Here is a 20,539-nt window from a genome sequence, read left to right on the forward strand (position 1 = left end):
GCATCTTTTTGACCTCAAAAATAATTGGTGGTTGAATTCACTGACCTGATATGCAAATCGTCTTCAAATTTTAAGTTAATCGGATGAAAATTGACAATTTTAGAAATTTGGCATATGTTGACCTTTTGGTCTACGTTGACCTCAAAAATAGTTGTTGGTTGAATTCAGTTTGCTGACATGAAAATGATATTCAAATTTCAAGTCAATCGGATAAAAATTGAGGATTTTAGAAATTTAAAAAGGTTGTTGACCTTTGGCCTATGTTGACCTTTTGGCCTATGTTGATCTCAAAAATAGTTGGTGGTTGAATTCAGTCAGATGACATGCAAATCCTCTTCAAATTTCAAGTCAAACAGATGAAAATTGAGGATTTTAGAAGTTTGAAAAGGTTGTTGACCTTTTGGCCTATGTTGACCTTTGGCCTATGTTGACCTCAACATAGTTCCTGGTTGAATTCAATTTGCTTATATGAAAATTATATTCAAATTTCAAGTCAATCTGATGAAAATTGAGGATTTTAGAAATTTGAAAAAAGTGGTTGACCTTTGGCCTATGTTGACCTTTTGACCTCAAAAATAAAAAGGATTCTGTCGTACCACTAACCCTACCGTTTGGTGAAGTTTTGTGATCAGTTTAAAATTGTGACCTATAGGCAAGTATAAGTAAGCGAACAGACAAACACACAAACATACAAACCAGAGTGATCAAAATACTTCTCCAGAAACAAGACCAAAAGTCTAACAGCGGCATAGCCGGGCTTGTAAAATATTATAAACCACAAACACACATGATTAGCTTTTTAAACAGTCGTTAATGATGTTTATAACATTAAACAAAGAAATTTGGAGGAATCCCGACATCCATGAAGTAAGGTTTACTTACAGAACTGAGCGAAGATCTACTGTAATCTATGTACCCTACAAGGGTTGGAGGTGTGCTCATTTACCAAGCTGCAAGCTAGCGCTTGCCAAGCCAGCTGTTCCTTAACGGTTTTGAATGGAGTGCTTGCTTGAATGCTTTAACCACTTGGCGATCTCTCCACAAGAGACTTGGTAAATGAACACACACCCAATGTTCTTGAGACCCGCCCATCGATCGACTGTAATCTATATACCCCAAAGAGGAATGACCCTTCCTGCCACTCCCGTAGCAAGCGGGTAAATTAAAATGTTGGTCGGTGGACTCAGCCGTCGTAATGACATCATAGACGTAATGACGTAATGCACACCAAACTGATATATTTTAACTTCCAGTAAGTTTGCAGTCACTACGAATGGATTAGTGTTACAATTAGATTTACTATAGTATTGTTATGGTTCTGAGATTTGTATATATGACATCATTAAAGGTTAAAGGTTTACCCCTCCATAGTTGGTCCACAAGCAACATGTAGGCCCACTTCAGGTATTAGTTATGTCATAGTATGTGTAAGAGTAGGCCATTTCCCTAGTAACATCTGCGTTGTGTAAAGAAATGAGCTTAGGTCCCTTTCATCTTTGCGCCACCCGCCAATTCCATCATGGGCATAATCGATCCCGCGCCCGATTTGGCATCCCTCAAGTTTGTTACGCTTTGGCTACCCGCAATTTGATACGCTTTGGCTGCCAGCAGCGTTCGTTGCCACTTGTTGGCTCGAAACTAGCCAAGTGACACGAGGTAGGCCTGAAAAGAGGGAGGAGCGCGGGGTCAGGGTGTGGCAGAGTCGAGGAGCACGTCAGAAGGCGATGACGGTAAGGACTCCCAGCCAACCAGGGCTCGGAGGGCATGGCGTGATAGGGCGTGGTGAAGAACGTCTGGTGAGTTCCAGAGGGTTCCAAGGGCATGGCAATAAAACCCTTTGCGCGAGGCCCCCACCTCAGTTATGAGAAGGGAGAGGCAAGCGCTCGAGTCTTGCAGTTGAGTTATGGGAAGGGAGAGGCAGGCGCTCGAGTCGAGGACTGTATTGAAAGGACTGACCCGGAGTTGTGAGGAGTACTTGGAAGCGCATTGTTAGCGCCGATTGAACTGTTACACACGCAGCCACGTGAGTGATTAACCGCCAGAGCCAGCCCTACCGTTCACCCCGTAATTATCCCGTGCGCGCCAACGACACGCAGAGAGCTCCTGCCGTCTGGATCATCTACTTCACGGTGTGAGTTGGGGACCGGAGAGCGAGCTGCCTGGAGGCCATCCCTGGACGTGCTGACCTGTTCGTCTGCAAACCCCATGTGAGTGTGTCTGAGTGTGAACGGGCCCATTTGTCCAGGGAATAAGTATAAGACTGCTCAAGGACTGCACTGTCTTCTTCTTCTCATCATTGTAAATAGTGTAAATAAACCTTGTTCTTTCTTCCAATTCGACCGTTTCTGTGATTTCCATCATTGGGTAAGCGTGGCACGAATAAGGGCCGCTTGGATCGGGTTTAGTCCTTGATAATGGCTCAGGTCACGGGTCCACTACCGCTCGGCGTATCCACCAACACCTGTGATTCGGGTGGGGCTTATTTCCTCGTTTCTGGGCAGCGCGAGTAATTAGGTATTAGTGATTAGTCCTACGACCCTACTTCGCGCTGTCCGGGAAGGACGTCATAGGTCCTGGGTCCCGTCCGCTAGTCAAAGACAAGGGGACTAATCCCCCCTTGGTAAGGGGAAAAGGCCGGCACTGAGATCCGCGTGCCATGGCTAGCCAAAGCGGTCGGATGCCGGTGGGGGTAAATGATGGGGGTAGAAGATGAGTAGATAGGGGAAGTAATAACCCAGGACCCCCGGGAAGAATTGGGAGAAATGGAGGATGCAATTGATGAGGGTGCGATAGCAGAGGTAGCAAGGGTAGAAAATGGCGGCGCCTCGCACATGGCGGCGAGAGCCGTGCCCGCAGTGCCAATGGATATGCAATCCTATATGGGCACTTTCATGGCGCAATTCATGAAAGAAAGAGGGGAAATAAAAAACGAAACCCGGGAAACGAAAGAAATGATGGGCGCCTAAAAGAATGACATAAATAAAATAAATGGGAGAATGGACATCCAAGAAAAAAAGTTGGATGCGCAAAGTAACCAATTGAAAGTAGAGGGGGACAAATCAAGGGCAGAAATGAAAGAAATGAAAGATGGGTTAACAGGGTTTGGAAACAGAATAGGTGGCCAAATAAAAGAGATGGGGAACGACATTGGGCGCAGGTCGAGCGGGAAAGTCGCATTGGTACGCGACGAGGTAACGCGATTTGAGAAACGCGGGAAGAGCGAGCCTGAGCAAGACGCAGTTAAAATGACCTGGGTAGAAATCGCGACTCGGGGTATGGAAAAGCCGACAGCCGCCGAATTGGAAAATTTTATTTTATGTGCGCCAGTGGTCGTCGAGCTTAATAAAGAAAAATAAATTATAGTGGAAATTGGGGCCAAAGAGACGGCAGAGTTAGAAAATGAATCGAAGAAAGAATGTACTCAAAGTCCGTGTTCGCATTGTGATGTCGTGCTGCCTAATTCCAATAAAGGTTTGCAGGTGTGGTTGGCGGAGAAGAGAATCCCAAAGGTGAGTAGGGAAGTGTTTGGCACAAAAATGTATGGCGTGAAAGTGTTTGGCGCGAAAAGATTTTTCGCGCGCTTGGGATCGCGACGTCACCCGGGCGCTCGTGGAAGGTCCGTGGTGCGCTGTGTGATGGTGAATGGCGCGCGTGTGCGAACGGCGCCAGAGCGCGAGTGTAAGACGGAGTGTATGTGGGAAGAGTGTGTTGAAGAAGAGTGTGAAATGGAGTGTGAAATTGAGTGTGACACAGAGTGTGCGATGGCCGAAGAGAGTGTGTGGGAGTGCACACCAGAGCGCGTGATTGGGTGTGCAGCAAAAGAGTGCACACCCGTGGTTGTTACGGAGTACGTAACGGGAGAGTGTACGCGAGGGTGTGCGATGGCCAAGTGTGTTACGGAGTGTGTAACAGAGGAGTGTGTGATAATGGAGTGTGTGAGCGGCGTGAGTGCACCTGAGTGGTGTGCACCTGAGTGTGCAAGAAAAGAGAATGCAAGAGAAAGTGCAATAACGGAATGCAGGGGGTGTATGGGAGGCGCTGGAGCGCATCAATGTGCGAGTATGGAAAGGGTCGCGTCGTGTGAGAATGCGGCTCAAGCATCGACCCAGACTGGGGGGTTAGCGTTTAGGCCGACGTATAGCCGACGCGAGCTCTCTGGGCGTGGTGTGCTTTGTGTGCTGCGGGGACCGGCGGGGATCGTTGCCGCGGCGGTATCGCAAGGATCGGCGTGCACGATTCGTGCCGGGCCCCGCCCTGTATGGTCGGTGCCGCGTCGTAAAGGCGATCGGCACGGTTCGAGGGGGGGTAGGAAAGGTCAGAACTTCGCCCCCTGGTGGGCACGGTGCTCCGACCAGGGGAGGTTGGGCCAATGGGCCATCGTGCCGGAGACCGAAAGGCTCTGCGCAGAGATGGTGCCTGGAACCTTGGCCCAAGTATGCCTCCTCCCCAGAATCGAAAATGCCGGACGGACCCAACCAACAGGAGACCAACCACCCGCATGCATTGCTCGGCTTTGCGAAGCCGAGCTGTGATGGAAATGTATTGCCGCACCGAGAGGCTCAAGTATAGTGGACAAATAGCCATAGTGATGGCGAATGGTAACCGGCGTGGAGTGGTGGTTTTACCATCCCTCATTGGGGCACATGAGCTATAGATTATGGGGTGGCAGTGAAAACTAGCCGAGGGCGGGCTAGGATAATTGTTAGGGACTTCGAAATGACCATAAGAGACATGAGTTTTAAGTAGTGACTTTTGTACAGGTAGAGGGGACGTAGTCAGATTAGATGGATGATAATGACGAGGGAGTGCTTAGTGTAAGGGAAGACGGGAAAGCACGAGTATTAGAGGGAAGTAGTTAGTTAGATGATGCTGTGTGTGAGTAAAAGTGTATAAGTGGTGTATTGAGGACGAATGGAATGGTGTTCAGTGAATGGACTTGCATGGTGTGCAAGTGGGGAATATTTGGTGTGGAATGCTTGGCGGGAGTAAATGGTGTGGAATGAGTGGTGTGGAATGCTTGGTGTGACATAACAGGTGTGGAATGCATGGTGCGAAGGAGTGAATGGGGGATGATGGACCCCTTCACAAATACCCTGGGAGGGTAGTTTAAAGTTAGGTAGAGGGTTTAGGTAAATTATTGGATATTGACACCTGTGGTGCAGGTAGTAGCAAGGTATTGCTTGGATGGGTGCATGAGTCTGTGGAAAGGGCTGGGCGTGTGGGTGTGTTGGTGAGTATAGTTATTGGGGCACTCTGCCACTGGTCGTTTGTCGGCCAGGTGAGGCCGCAGGTAGGCTCTGGGAGCCAGTTAGAGTCAGAGTAGTGTTCAGTGGGGCCCGAGGATCCTAGGAGAGGACCCGGGTAGCCCAATGCCAGGGCATCAGAGGGGTGAGAGAGCCAGGAGGGGCCTTCCCCGGGTTAAGGTAGTCGCAAGGAGCATGGTAAGCTCGGGTGGCGACTTCAGTGGCGGAGGTGCGCAGGTAGTTGGACCTGCTAGTGGACCCACACAACCCAGCCCCGAAATTGTGCGAAGGCACAGTAGTGAAAAATTGGGGAGTGAGACCCAAATTTGGAAGGCACCACAGGGTGGGTCAATGGGAATTGGTTTTTAGAACCACATAGTTTAAAGATGCCAATTGGCAGGGCATGACCCCGGGTAGTTTAAGAGTTAATGTTATTAGAGATCTCGCGAGATCTCGGAGACGGTGGGAAGGATTTTCGAAGCTCCACACGGTCTCCACGTTTTTCGAAGTTAAGTCTGTTCACAATTGTATTTTGTCGAAACTGTATTTATCTTTCGGTGTGTGAAGTTATTGTGTGCAACTTTGGTTGTTTCTCGGTGTTTATCTTTCATAAATTGATCGTCTGTTTGCCGTGTCGTGTCTTGAGGCCTTGTACAGTGTGCACTGTACAACCTTGAGGCTTTGTTTTTCTCTCAGCGGTCCGTCGTTTGTGATCCAATAACTTTCGTTCTCTGTATTCCCAGTCTTTTCACCCATAGCCTTACCCACTTCCTTGTGTAAATCTCAACTCAAAAAAAAACAAAAAAAAAAAAAAAAAAAAACATTTCCTTCTCTGTTCTCATTCGTTTATTCATTCTTATTCGTTCGTTCGTTCTTCGACCACGTGTTTCTCCCCCATTTCCCCAGATAGTTTTCACTCATTAACCTTCAATGTTTACACTTTCCCCTCAAGTTATGTATTCCGTCATATTTTATAACACCTTTTTCTTCTTCTTCTTTAAAAGGCTGCTTTCGACTTGCTCACCAAATCAATTCATCCCAAAAAAAATATCCATCTCCTATAGTGCCTTTTTTCTACATTCCCTAAACTCTCCTGCACTCCATCCTCCATCCAGCGTCCTTAAACGTATTTTTAACTCGAAGGTCACAAGAAACTCATTTTGCAACAAATGTTCGTTTCCCATAAATCGTACACTTTCAAAAATCCAATCTCACCCCTCCCCTCCAAATCTTCCCCATAACCCCTCCCCTCCAAATCTTCCCCATCACCCCTCCCCTCCAAATCTTCCCCATCACCCATCCCTTTCAAATCTCCCCCCTTGCCCCCTCCCTCCTAAACTACCCCCTCACCCCTCCCCGCCAAGACGCCCCCTCGCCCCTCCCCTCCTAGACTCCTGCCTCACCCCTCCCCTCCAAATCTCCCCCATATCCCATCCCTTTCAAATCCCTCCCCTTGTCCCTTCCCTCCCAAACTCCCCCCTCACCCCTCCCCTTCAAATCTCCCCACCCTCATTGCTTCTCAATTTCCCCCCTCTCACTCCCCCTCCTCAAAGCGTCCTCCCCACTTCTTCCCCCTTCAAACTCTCACCTCCATCTCCCCCAACCTTCTGCCTCGCTCTTCCCCCTCCTCAAATAACACCTCATTGTGGCTCACCCAATCACCATCAAACCTTTTGTCCACCCCATCCTTCCCTTTCTCCGAGCTATTCTGAAATCTCTGACACACCTTCAACAGCTCTCCCTATCTCTTCCACCTCTTCCACATCTTACCCTACCCCTCCTCCCCCCTGTTCTGTATCTGATGCTCCCCCTTCCTCTTCATTAACGGTATGGACCTCAAACATCCGGGGCCTTCGTTCAAACTTAACTGATCTCTCCATACAGGTTGCTTCTGTCAAACCAGACGTGATCTGCTTAACAGAAACTTTCCTCCTTTATGATGTCTCTGATTCCATAGTATCTCTCCCGGGCTACTCCCTCCTCCGGTATGATAGACCTGAGCCTCGTCCTGGAGGCGGGGTTGCTATCTTTATCAAAAACTCTCTTCCTCACTCGCCCTGCACTGCACTCTCTCCACCTCACCCCCAGGAATACCTCTGGCTACGGCTTCCCCTTCGCTCCCACCTCTTGTTCATATGTGTGTTGTACCGTCCACCAAACAGTGATGACTCCATCTACATCTCGCTGTCTGATGATATGGACCAACTTCTATCTACTCATCCCAACTCTCTCTTCCTCATATGTGGTGATTTCAATTGTCACCATGCCAGTTGGCTGGGTGTGGGTACCTCTCTCACCAGCCATGGCTCTTCAGCAAAGGACTTCTGCGACTCACTGGGACTGACACAATCTGTCAATTTCCCGACCCGGATCTCAGTCAACGGAACATCTTCTCTTCTGGACTTGGTTATGACTAACTTCCCTGAAAATGTCTGCTGCTCTTCTTCTGCTCCGATCGGATCATCTGATCATGTCCTTGTTAAAGTGGACATCTCTCTGACCATCCTCAGGGAGCCTGCTCAGCGTCGACGAGTCTGGCATTTCACTCAGGCCAACTGGCACGGTCTTCAAGCAGCCATCAATCATCTGGACTGGTCTCCCATCTCTACCACCTCTGACATCAACTCATCCTGGGAATTCTTCCAAAGTAAATTGCTCTCTCTCATGCACAGATTTATCCCATCTCGTCTTCAGTTGTCATACCCTTCCTCCCGTCCATGGTACACAGAATCTTGTGGTGAGGCTGTTGCCCAGAAACAACTTGCCTTCGTCTCCTGGAAAGCAAATCCAACGGAAGGAAATCTCATTTCCTTTCACAAAGCCCGAAACAAGTGTGTGTCCACCCTCAGGAGAGCCAGGAAACAATATCTCTCCGTTCTCACGACCGAACTCTCTTATCTGTCTCCCTCTTCCAAATCCTGGTGGCGTCTGGGCAAATCCGTTTCTGGTGTTTGTTCCCCCTCCATCCCCTCCCTTACCTCAAACGGCTACACAGCTGACTCCGCACGTGAAAAAGCTGAATGCCTCAACTCTGTGTTTGCCTCTAAATCTTGTGTCCCAAACCCATCCCTCTCTGTACCCACCATACCCAGTCGTACCCTGCTGCTCCTGGACTCCGTGTCCTTTCCTCCTGACAAGGTGGAAAAGTTTCTGTCAACCCTCGACTCTGATTCTGCAACTGGACCCGACGGCATCAGCCCACGGGTCCTAAAATCCTGCTCTGCCGCTCTATCTCACCCTCTCTCTGTTCTCTTCACCCTCTCTTTTGCTCAAGGTCAACTGCCATCTGCTTGGAAATCAGCCAACATCACCGCTTTGTACAAAAAAGGTGCAAAAACAGATCCTAGCAACTACAGACCAATCAGCCTTCTCCCAATTATCAGCAAAGTCATGGAATCCATCATTGCTTCGGATATGAAATCTTTCCTCTTCTCCAATGGCTTGATCTCTGATCATCAATTTGGTTTCAGACCAGGTCACTCTACTCTGGACATGCTGCTTCTGCTGTCTCAACAATGGATGGAGGTCCTCAATGCCAAACAGGAAATTAGAGCTGTCTCCCTCGACATATCACGTGCCTTCGACACGGTCTGGCACCCCGCTCTGCTCACCAAACTCTCCTCCTTTGGTATCCATGGAAATCTCCACGCATGGCTGGCGGACTTCCTCTCTACTCATCGTCAACGTGTGGCCCTGAATGGGTTTCTCTCATCTCCTCTTCCTGTTCAGGCTGGAGTTCCCCAAGGCAGTGTTCTGGGCCCCGTGCTTTTTCTGGTCTTCATCAATGATCTCTCTGACTCTCTCGAAAATCCTCTCTATCTCTTTGCTGATGACTCCACTCTCTGCCGCTCCATTCCTCTTCCCTCAGATCGGCAGTCTGCTGCCTCCTCACTCTCTGAAGACCTGGACAAAATCACAGACTGGTCAAACAAGTGGAACATGTCTTTCAATCCTGACAAATCTCACACTCTTACTATGTCTCTCCGAAAAATTCGACTGGACAACCCTCCCATCTACTTTCTCAACAATCCTCTCCAAGAAGTTCTGTCGCTCAAGATTTTGGGTCTCACTATCTGCCATGATCTTTCTTGGGAAAACCACATTTCCAAGCTGGCCTCCAAAGCCAGTCGCCGACTGGGCATCCTCCGTCGTGCGAAGTCCTTCCTCGGCACACCTGAGCTCCTCACCACATACAAGGCTTTCATCCGCAGCTCAATGGAATACTGTTCTCCCCTATGGGCCGGTGCTCCTGCCTCACACCTAGCTCGGCTTCACGCTGTTGAAACCAAAGCTTTCAGAATTATTGGAATCTCCCGCGATGAAGCTATCTCTGAGGGCCTTTCACTCACTCACCGCAGGCAGGTAGGTGGTCTTTCTGTCTTCTACCGACTCCTCTCCGGCCTTGCACCCCCAGCTCTCTCTGTGCTCTGTCCCCCAAATATTCCTACAGGTCGCACAAGATCTGCCAGCAACCCTCTGATGGTTAAACTGCCGAAATCTCGGCTCTCTGCTCACCTTCACTCTTTCATTCCTCTTTTCTCCCGCCTCTGGAACAAACTCCCTCACTCCCTTCAATCCCACTCCTCCCTCCAGGTCTTTAAAACAGCTGTTCACCACCATCTCTTATCTTCCCCCATCCAAAACCTTGATATTTTCTACCCCCGCTAATTCACCCCAGATCCACCTTGTTTGAAATTCCAACTTCTTTCCTGGAAGTCCTGGCAGTGTCCATATGTTTTATACCTCTCCCACCGCCCCCTTCCCATGCCCCCCCCCCCAAAGCCCTCGCCCTCTCTCAGATCTCTCGATGTCTCCATGTCTCTCGGTCCCTGCTCTCAAATGTTGTGTTTGTGTCCTTCCCCCTCTCTCCCCATCTTGTCTACCGCTCCCGATGTTATATGTTTTATGTGTCGGTTTGTCTTTCTGTGTGATTAATGTTCGCTCTTTCACGAGCCTCGATCTTGTATACAACAACAAAAAAAAAAGAAAAAAAAAAAAAAAGAAGAAGAGTATAGTTAGGATGAGAAATCTCTTCGCACCATCCACATCCACTCACCAAGGTGACGGAACTCCACACCAGATTTTGCAAACGTTTGGATGGGTGAGACGCATCTCGACGGAATGGGACAATGTGTGTATTCCAACTCTTCCTTCTTGGGAGGGATTGGATGACGAATTTGGAGTAGAGGGGGGATAGAAGAGACAAGACGTAGCGACGAATTTGTAAAGGGAGTGTAAATATAGGGAAGGGCAAGGGTAGTGTAGGCTGACATGGGGGGATACGTACGGCTAGGGACGAGCTTTCTTTGCTCGCTCTCCCACACCCCTCATGTTGCATTGCCTTGTTTTGATGTGTACCTTTGCGCCCTTTCCTTGCCTAACTCTGCTTTGTCTTTCCTCCCCACCCATGGACCCATTTTTTGTTGTTGAGGGGAGTGTGCAGGAACCATGAACTGTGCTGCGGCACGTTGCCACACTTGTGCGGTACTCCTGCTACCTGTTGCTGCACCAGTACACCTATGGACCACACGTTCTGTGGCCTGGCACCTTTTGCTGGGACAGACAATTGCTGCAAGCATTATCTTGCCCTGCGGACCACTGATTCTAAGTGGCGTAAATGTCACGCAGACAGACCATCTAAGATTGGCCCTGCAATAAAAAAAAAACGGACACGGTTTGTGCATTTTTTTTTATTCCTGTGTGTCAGGAAAGAAGATCTCTAAGTTTTATTACGGCACACCGAAGACAAAGCAGGAAGACACAAGATGCAGCAGCCCAGCAGCAGCCAAGCAGCAAATGTGCCATTTAAATATGACTGTGCATGTATGATGATTGTGCATTTTTGTGCATTTCTTGTAATGGTGTATTGGTGCAGTACCTTGTGTTTCTCTCCTCTCAAAATTTCTTTCCCACAAAAGAACAGGTCCTGGGTTGTAGAACTGTAAATAATTAGTTAGTCTTGTAAATAACATGCTCCCCACCGGCTTTATGTGTAGTTTGAGAATTCTTTCCGCAATTCGGTTAACTGTGGGTGTGAGTCTGTTAGTTAGTACACAACACAGTAGGTGGGACATATCTAGTGTTGTAAAACTGTCACATATAGGGTGTTAGGTTAAATGTAGAGGGGAACCACACCTAAGTGTCACACGGAATTTAAAGAGTAGTCCTGAACCTTGCTCAGAACTGGTCGTTCTCACATGTGTGGGTTCGGCTCGGGGACGAGCCTGGCGAAGGAAGGGGGCAGTGCTACGGTTCTGAGATTTGTATATATGACATCATTAAAGGTTAAAGGTTTACCCCCCCATAGTTAGTCCACAAGCAACACGTAGGCCCACTTAGAGTATTAGTTATGTCATAGTATGTGTAAGAGTAGGCCATTTCCCCAGTAACATCTGTGTTGTGTAAAGAAATGAGCTTAGGTCCCTTTCATCTTTGCGCCACCCCCCAAATCCATCATGGGCATAATCGATCCCGCGCCCCATTTGGCATCCCTCAAGTTTGTTACGCTTTGGCTACCCGCAATTTGTTACGTTTTGGCTGCCAGCAGCGTTCGCTGCCCTTTGTTGGCTCGAAAATAGCCAAGTGACACGAGGTAGGCCTGAAAAGAGGGAGGAGCGCGGGGTCGGGGTGTGGCAGAGTCGAGGAGCACGTCAGAAGGCGATGACGGTAAGGGCTCCCAGCCAACCAGGGCTCGGAGGGCATGGCGTGATAGGGCGTGGTGAAGAACGTCTGGTGAGTTCCAGAGGGTTCCAAGGGTGTGGCAATAAAACCCTTTGCGCGAGGCCCCCACCTCAGTTATGAGAAGGGAGAGGCAGGCGCTCGAGTCTTGGAGTTGAGTTATGAGAAGGGAGAGGCAGGCGTTCGAGTCAAGAACTGTATTGAAAGGACTGACCCGGAGTTGTGAGGAGGACTTGGAAGCGCATTGTTAGTGCCAATTGAACTGTTACACACGCAGTCACGCGAATGATTAACCACCAGAGCCAGCCCTACAGTTTGCCCCGTAATTATCCCGTGCGTGCCAACGACATGCGGAGAGCTCCTGCCGTCTGGTTCATCTACTTCGCGGTGCGAGTTGGGGACCGGAGAGTGAGCTGCCTGGACGCCATCCCTGGACGTGCTGACCTCTTCGTCTGCAAACCCCGTGTGAGTGTGTCTGAGTGTGAACGGGCCCGTTTGTCCAGGGAATAAGTATAAGACTGCTTAAGGACTGCACTGGTCTTCTTCTTCTCATCATTGTAAATAGTGTAAATAAACCTTGTTCTTTCTTCGAATTCGACCATTTCTGTGATTTCCATCATTGGGTAAGCATGGCACGAATAAGGACCGCTTGGATCGGGTTTAGTCACTGATAATGGCTCGGGTCACGGGTTCGCTACCGCTCGGCGTATCCACCAACACCCGTGATTCGGGCGGGGCTTATTTCCTCGTTTCTGGGGAGCGCGAGTTATTAGGTATTAGTGATTAGTCCTACGACCCTACTTCTCGCTGTCCGGGAAGGACGTCATAGGTCCCGGGTCCCGTCGGCTAGTCAAAGACAAGGGGACTAATCCCCCCTTGGTAAGGGGAAAAGGCCGGCGCTGAGATCCACAACAGTATTATCATTACGTTGTCATTATTGTGAAAATGATATTACCATTAAAAAACCGAGGCTAATTCCCTACTTCCTCGGTTATTAATATTCGTACCGAACACCGCTCATCATTGATCATGAACCATACACCGCTTCAATCCATTAACCTTCCATTCACGACATTGGGATTAAAGTATTATGGTTATATTTACTATATTATTATTATTATTATTATTATTATTATTACGAAAACGATACTACTGAAACGATACACTACTGTATTAAGAAACCTGGGCTTAATTTGTCTGAAGCGGCCGAAGATAAGTCATAACGCCTAAGCCCTATAAGTACCGTACCATATTGTTGGAAAAGCTGTAACGTCTATGCTTTCGATATTTGAAGGTCATTTTAACAATTGGTGTGTTTGTATTTCACACTGTATGGAAAACGTAAAGGTAGAGCATGGCGATTGTGATATATGACAGGTTTGACGATATGTTCGGCATGAATGGCATATAAATCAAAATGGCGGAGTGTGGAGAGTCAACAGCCGTACCGCTGCACCGCCGTAATGACATCAGACGGAATCACATCACCCTGTCATGTGACCATATCCTCAGCACTGATTGGTATACCTTTGAGGGGACATACATACATACATACATACATACATACATACATACATACATAGATAGGACCGACAAACAGTTATAGACGGCTTCGCCCGATTGGCTACATCGTAAAAAAAATTTGTCAAGCAAAAACGCACAAGACCAACCAATAGACTTTTAAAATCTTCGATTTTGCAAGTAAAATCACTCGGAGCGACACTTGGCGAAACAGAACGAATCATTGGCATATCCTCCACTGTCAGGGCTGGATGATTTGTAATTACCCTGACGATTTGTAACAACTAGCATTACCCAATGCAGCGGATGGAATACCCTGATTAACGTCAGTCCAATGAGTGGTGATCTTTGTGATGCAACTCACCAATATCCGACAATTTATCGTCATGTGGGGAATCAAATCCAGTCGAGACAACTCAAAAGTCCACTACCTCTGTTGGCACCATCCTCTTGGACTCAAAATTCAAGTGTCTCCCCTGCTCACACCTTTACCCCACTCCCCCCGCCCCTCACTCTCGCCGAAAAAAAAATCATGAATCTGGGGTGTGTTCAGTTAACAAAATTCTTGTACAGCGCTCGCCAAATAGATTTAGCACTCTAATAAAAGCCGTCGTTAAGGAACCACTGGCTTGGTGAGTGATAGCTAGCAGCTTCATAGCTGCACATTCCCCTGGTCTTCCTAAATAAATAAAAAATAAATAAAAATCCTTTAGAAGCCATTTTCCCCCGCAGAGCAGGGGTTGGCCTTTTTCAGGCACCGTGGTCCCCTTTTTTGAAGCAATGTTTTATGGCCGGATGGCCTTCCTGCCACCAACCCTGCTGGTCGCCTCTTGCGACACACAGGGAATTACCAGTGAACTCAATTAGCCGACCTCGGAAGGATGACAGGCTGAGTCAACCCCCCTGGCGTTAATTCAGCGATCGACCGGGATTCGAACACCAGGATTCTAGGATCCCAAGCCGGCACCCTAACCGCTAAGCCAACACCTCTTCCTAAATACCTGTGGTTTAATTGTTTTTTTATTTATTTATACAAAAGCACTCAAAGTCTAATGCTTCTACAATTTAGAAATCCTGGGGCACTGAAATAAAATATAAATCATTACGTGTATAAGGCAACCCCATCCAGAGCCAAGGCTCCAGGTAGCACCCGAGTATAACTGTTAAATTATATACACTGTCAAATATTCACAGCACATTAATACCATGACTCAGTCAGAGGTTCAACAGAACCATTCCATATGCAAACGTGCATTTTCAGATTTTCATCAAAAATTTACAATCTTTACTTTTGATGAGCTTGAAACAGTGTGCAAAATTTCACCTCATCCACCTCATGCACCACATCCACAAGAGGGTGCATCTTGAGGGTAAAGCACACCGTTCGATCAAAAGTAACAAAGTGGCTTGTGCATCTGACATGTTCAAAATTGCTCAATACGAAAACCCATGGAGACCTGACAGATGTGAGATTGGTTTATCACGTGTGGCTTGGCTTTGTTTAAGAGGCAAGCACATACAGAAGAGCTTATAAATATTTTACCTTTACCATCACTGACACTGTGACCTTAGGGTGAGGGTGTGGATGGGGGATTATAGGGAGAAGATGGAGAGGACCACATCAGGAGTTAAGCTGCATTCCAATAATAATGTGACCAATCATAGTTAAATGATAATGACATAAGCGTATGTTAAATAATTAAATGCACCATTTTCAGGAAAATGTTTCTGACAAAGCTGCAAGATCGATATCAGGTTGTCTTCTCAACCAAATATACCTTTTGTAGCACCCGCTGCCCCCAGGTGAAAGATGGCCGCCAGGACAAACCATATAGCCCTCTGTTCGTCTGCACTGATGCCCAGGATTGCCATGGCGGACTGCAGTTGAGAAAACCTCACGGCCGCTTGCTGCTTCTCCTCGGGCTGTGCAAACACAGAAAGAAGCACAAGAATGGTCAGAAACTAGTAAGCATCTGAAAATGCAAAGCCCGTCTGCATCGTATATATTCAAACGTCTTCGTCTTCTTCCGGATGCTCAAAATAAAGGAAACAGTAAAAAAAAAAAAATGGATGTTTTTATGCAGCCATGACCTTTGAGCTTTAGATCGAAAAAAAAAATCAGCTTCTAGCTTTTGATTGGTGAACCAATTCAGAGACCCAATATGCAAATTATTCAAATCTCAGGTCAATCAGATTAAAATTGACGATTTTATGTGATGATGATCTTTAACCTTTTGACAAAATGATTAATTTGCCTTCTCCATGTTATCATAATAAAGCTTTGGTGAAAATTTGATGACAAAACTCAAATGGTAAAAAAGTTATGGCCCGGGCAGACACACACATACACACATACACACACACATACATAGATACAAACAAACACACAAAAAAAACACAAAATAAAAAACACAAACACATGATCGCAAAACCCCGTCTTCTGCTGTGCATGGGACGGCCTCATGAATCTTCTCAACTCGATCGCAGAGCAAAGATCCCACAGAATGATAAATAGCAAAGATCACAGCTCCATTGTTCGCATAAGTTCGGTATTCAACTAGAACGGAACTCACTCGGTGGAGCGCATACCCCCACCAGGCTGAAACAGTTTGTTTTGTATCCCAATGATAGGCCGGATCTGGATTCGGACCTGAACCAAAATCTAATCGGCTTGTTCTTGTCACCTAACCAACTCATCCACCAAGTTTAGTTATAAGTCATCCATAACTATTTTAAATATCATGATATACTGTATATTGCTTTTCACCCAATCTCTCAATGGTGAATAATCACTTTAAAATTAAATAAATCTCGCATCCGAATCCACATCCTGATCTTCACCAAAATCTAATCATTTCGTCCGTGTCACATACACAATCTGTCTGTCAAATTTCGTCTGAACCCGTCCACAAAATTTTGAGATGTCTTGTTCACAGACAGACAGACAGACAAACAGACAGGGGTGAAAACATAGCCTCTATACGCCTTTGGTGGTGGAGGTAAAAATGATGGCACCACACCAACTTGTGTCGCTGCCCAATAGGCCAAGACTCAGGTCGACGTTTCGACCACAGAGTGATCATCACCCGAGACTCGGTCAGACAGGGACGGAGCACAAAAATAACCTTACATTACAACTGCTTATACATAGTGGGGTATTTACTACACATGGATCTTTTCTTTTCCAGCTTGGGTTCAACAACGGACAACTCTGTTGTAATTCAATTCAATTCAAATATTTATTCGTCCAATATTGGAAATTCTACTTGTTCACATTGCTCTTCATACAATTTTTAAAGACAAAAATCCCCACTAATCTATACTGTGTATTGTTGCGGATCCCGGGTTCGTCGATGTACTAAGGGGGGTTTATGCCCTGCTCCCCCTCAAACTCCGGGTCCACTGAGGACACCGTCCACGACTAAATTCGTGGTTGACGGATTGCTAAGCAATTCTGATCGCCAATTTCCCAGTCATGCGTCGAAGAGTTTACTGGTCAATATTCCCAAATACCTTCAAGACACGTGACCAAAGAAACCGGGGATCGAACCCTCGCTTTCACGCACCTTATTCAATTGCGTGCCGAGCGGATTTGCACGGTTTGGAAAGCGGCATTACCTCACGAGATTTATGGACCTGAATCTCGCCAAATTCGGTCTCGGATGATCATAGGCCAATGGAGAAAAGACGTATCCGAACAGGTTCGAAAGGTAACCAAATGTACAGCCTTTTATTTTGAAGGCACAGAGAATAGACAAAAGATACAGCTTATCAATTCTTACCTAATAATAAACCCCACTGGTGCCTTCACACTCTGACACACTCACTCAGGGAATAACACTCTGGTTAAGGGCGTACCGATGTACATGCTGGGATTGCCTCGCAATTGCCACGTGGTCTGGTGTGCGCAGTTCGCAGTTCAATACCCAATACGGACGTGCAGCCTGGATGAGGTAAGGTCCGAAGGACGAACCGCCGCCTCGAAGTTGGCATGGACGAAATTCAGCACAGGAATATGAACTTCAGCACAGGTAGATGAACTTCAGCGCAGGTTGACCGAGATTCAGCACAGGTGGGACGAGCTTCAGCTCCAAGGTGAGTCGCGGGAGAAACCAACGCTTGCAGGTCAGCCTGATCAGAGCGAGAGATCGGTGAAGAACGAGGGGTGTCGGGTGTCGACGCAACAAGCAAGAGACAAGTGTTGGCAAAGGACAAAGGCAAGAGAATTGTGGTCCACGAGGCGAAATGAAGAGGAGTCTCCTCGGCACCGGGAAATCCAAGAGCAAGAGAGATGTCGTCCTGTGTGCTGCGAAATCCAAGAGCAAGAGAGATGTCGTCCTGTGCGCTGCAAAATCCAAGAGCAAGAGAGATGTCATCCTGTGCGCTGCAAAATCCAAGAGCAAGAGAGATGTCGTCCTGTGCGCTGCGAAATCCAAGAGCAAGAGAGATGTCGTCCTGTGCGTTGTGAAATCCAAGAGCAAGAGAGATGTCGTCCTGTGCGCTGCGAAATCCAAGAGCAAGAGAATGATAATCCACTGGACTGGGGTTTTATCAGACCCGCCCACGCCCTTCAAAATGTTCCACAGCCTCCCATTGGCTAAGATTTGTCGCATGCTGGCCTTCAATCTTTCCTCCTTCTCGGAAGGTTTGAGTCCTCCTTCCGCCTTTCATTCAGGGCTCCGTCTTTGGCCACGCCTTCCTGCACATCTAAATGGCTTCCCTGAACCAACAAAGGTTTGAAGATCCTGCCTAACTCAATGCATATTTGGTCTTAATTACTACACAATGGGAAAGGGCTAATCTTTACATTCAATAAGACATAACTAACTACTGTAGGCTACATGTTGTCATGCAACGAACTATAGGGGGTTTGCTTTTATGGCACAACCGCAACAGTATGTATGTGTGTGTATATAATATATATGTATGAGTGTGTGTGTTTGTGTGTATGTGTGAGTGTGTGTGTGTGTGTGTGTGTATTTAAGTGTGTATGTTTGAGTGCGTATGTATTTGTGTGTATGCACGTGTGTGTGTGTGTGTGTGTGTGTGTGTGTGTGTGTGTGTGTGTGTGTATGAGTGCATGTATGTGTGTATGTAAGAGTCCTCCCAGGGATCGATGTATCCACCTTCATGTCTGTTTCTGTCTGTGTGTGTGTGTGCCACCATGTTTCTCAAAGATGGCCAAACAGAACTTTTAGAGGTCGATGAGTGATTGCCGGAGAGTGTTTTAGGCCAAAAAAACCTTTTTTTTTGTAAGTTCGATTTTTTGTGGTGTTTTTAAATTATTTTAAATAATCTCTCGGTTTTTTTTAATGTGCCTAAATCTTTGTAGTTCTGTGAAAGGAAATATTAAATTATCCCCAAATCCATTCATTAGTGGATGTAGGGAAGTGTTGTAGGTCCCCACAAAAAAAAAAAAAAAAAACATTCTTCAAAATGGCAATAGGATTAGAAGTTAGCACCAGGCAATGCCAGGTACTGCTGCTGGTCCATAATGTACAAAAACAATATAATCACAAGTACTGTACAAATGTGACAGAGGAAAATAATAGGTACTAGCCGAAACCTGTGGAACATCCACGGAAGGGAGGATGTGGTGTATGGATAGAGTGTACCATTATGGATGGCATAGGGGATTTTCTTGTCCGAGTAAGAGTTAGGAAGAAAGATGAGAATGAAGAGTGCGTATATGAACAACGATCGCCGACACCGGCACAAATGCATGCTCTGGATTGTCCAATCAGTGGACGGCTTGCTTTCGCCTTCGCCTGTCCAATCAGCGGACGGCTTGCTTCGCCTTCACCCAGCAGACGCAAATACGATGGCGTCGTAAGATGGCGTCGTATCGGCAGTTAATCGGATGCTTTTGGGCCCCAACGTCGGCTAATTCAGATTTTTCGAGTATGGCTGTACGTGATAAACAAAGAGCGCGGTTTGTAGATCGTAAATCCATTAGTGCCATGGGCATCGTGTCACTGGGTGCGGCGTAAAAGGGATAACAAAGTCGAGTCCTTCCGCTATTATTATATAGATGGCTTTAAACAGGAAATAACATAACAAATAACATAATAACAAGAAGACGTCATGCAGAGCATGATACGATATTTGCAAAATCCACCCCCCAAAAAGGTTTCCATTGATCCAGCAAATTGTCAATTTCATCAAGATTAAAATTGACGAACTTGATCAAAGCTCGGATCAATAGGATGAAAAGTGACGATTTTTCAGATGAAAATTTATGATTTTAAAACATTGACTTAGAGTTGACCTTTGACCTTTTGACCTCAAAATAGTTGCTTTCCCTATTTCATGACTCAATGTGCAAATGCTGTTGAATCAATTAAAACAGATGAAAATTGACGTTTTCCCAGATGCAAATTGATGATTTTGTAAGTTTGACCTTGAGTTGACATTTGACCTTTTGATTTCAAAAATAGCTAAACATATAGTTGGTTTCCCAATTCCCCGAGGCATTATGCAATTGCTGCTCAATTTTCAAGTCAATTAGATGAAAATTGATGATTTTGTAAGTTTAACCTCTAGTTGACCTTTTGACCTCAAAAATAGTTGGTTTTCCAATTTAGTGTCTCAATATACAAATGCTGTTCAATTTTCAAGTCAATCGGATTAAAATGGCGATTTTAGAAATTTGATCTCCAGATGACCTTTGACCTCAAAATCAATTGGCTTCTCAATTGTGACGACCTCTACAGCTTGGTGAAGTTTCATGACGATCAGTTTAGAATTGTGTCCTGTAGGCCGTGACAAACAAACAGACAGACAAAATAACAAATGCAAACAACCAATGTACTTGAAAAATCTTCGAATAATAGGATCAACATCAATAAGGAGGCCGAAGTGTTACCGGGAAGGACCACAGCTTATGCTGGTGTACTTTACATTTGGTTTGTGCTTCATGGAAAAGGCAGAATCCTCATAGTCTGTACAAAAGACAGATTACAACTGGAGATAATTGTGAAACCAATTAGGTTGAATTTGATCAGGGCCTTGAAGATTGTAATGCATCATCGCAACACAGATGGCACAGTGCGAGCCTCCGCTGCCTCTAATGAAGTAAAAGTGAGGGAAAACAACGG

At 46.5% G+C, this 20,539-nt stretch overlaps 1 protein-coding gene across 3 annotated transcripts in view; it reads right to left on the bottom strand.

Moving 5' to 3' along the window:
* LOC137439905 (unconventional myosin-XVIIIa-like) overlaps positions 1-20,539 on the bottom strand; it is a 346,703-nt gene that overhangs the window by 203,411 nt on the left and 122,753 nt on the right. For all 3 annotated transcript variants that reach the window (XM_068136130.2, XM_068136128.2, XM_068136131.2), the window contains one exon: positions 15,221-15,365. In XM_068136130.2, coding sequence (XP_067992231.2) covers positions 15,221-15,365 — 145 coding nt within the window. The remainder of the gene's footprint in view (positions 1-15,220; positions 15,366-20,539) is intronic.

This window comes from Myxine glutinosa, chromosome 14 (genome assembly GCF_964187855.1).
Source record: "Myxine glutinosa chromosome 14, kmMyxGlut1.1, whole genome shotgun sequence".
Taxonomy (NCBI): Eukaryota; Metazoa; Chordata; class Myxini; order Myxiniformes; family Myxinidae; genus Myxine; species Myxine glutinosa.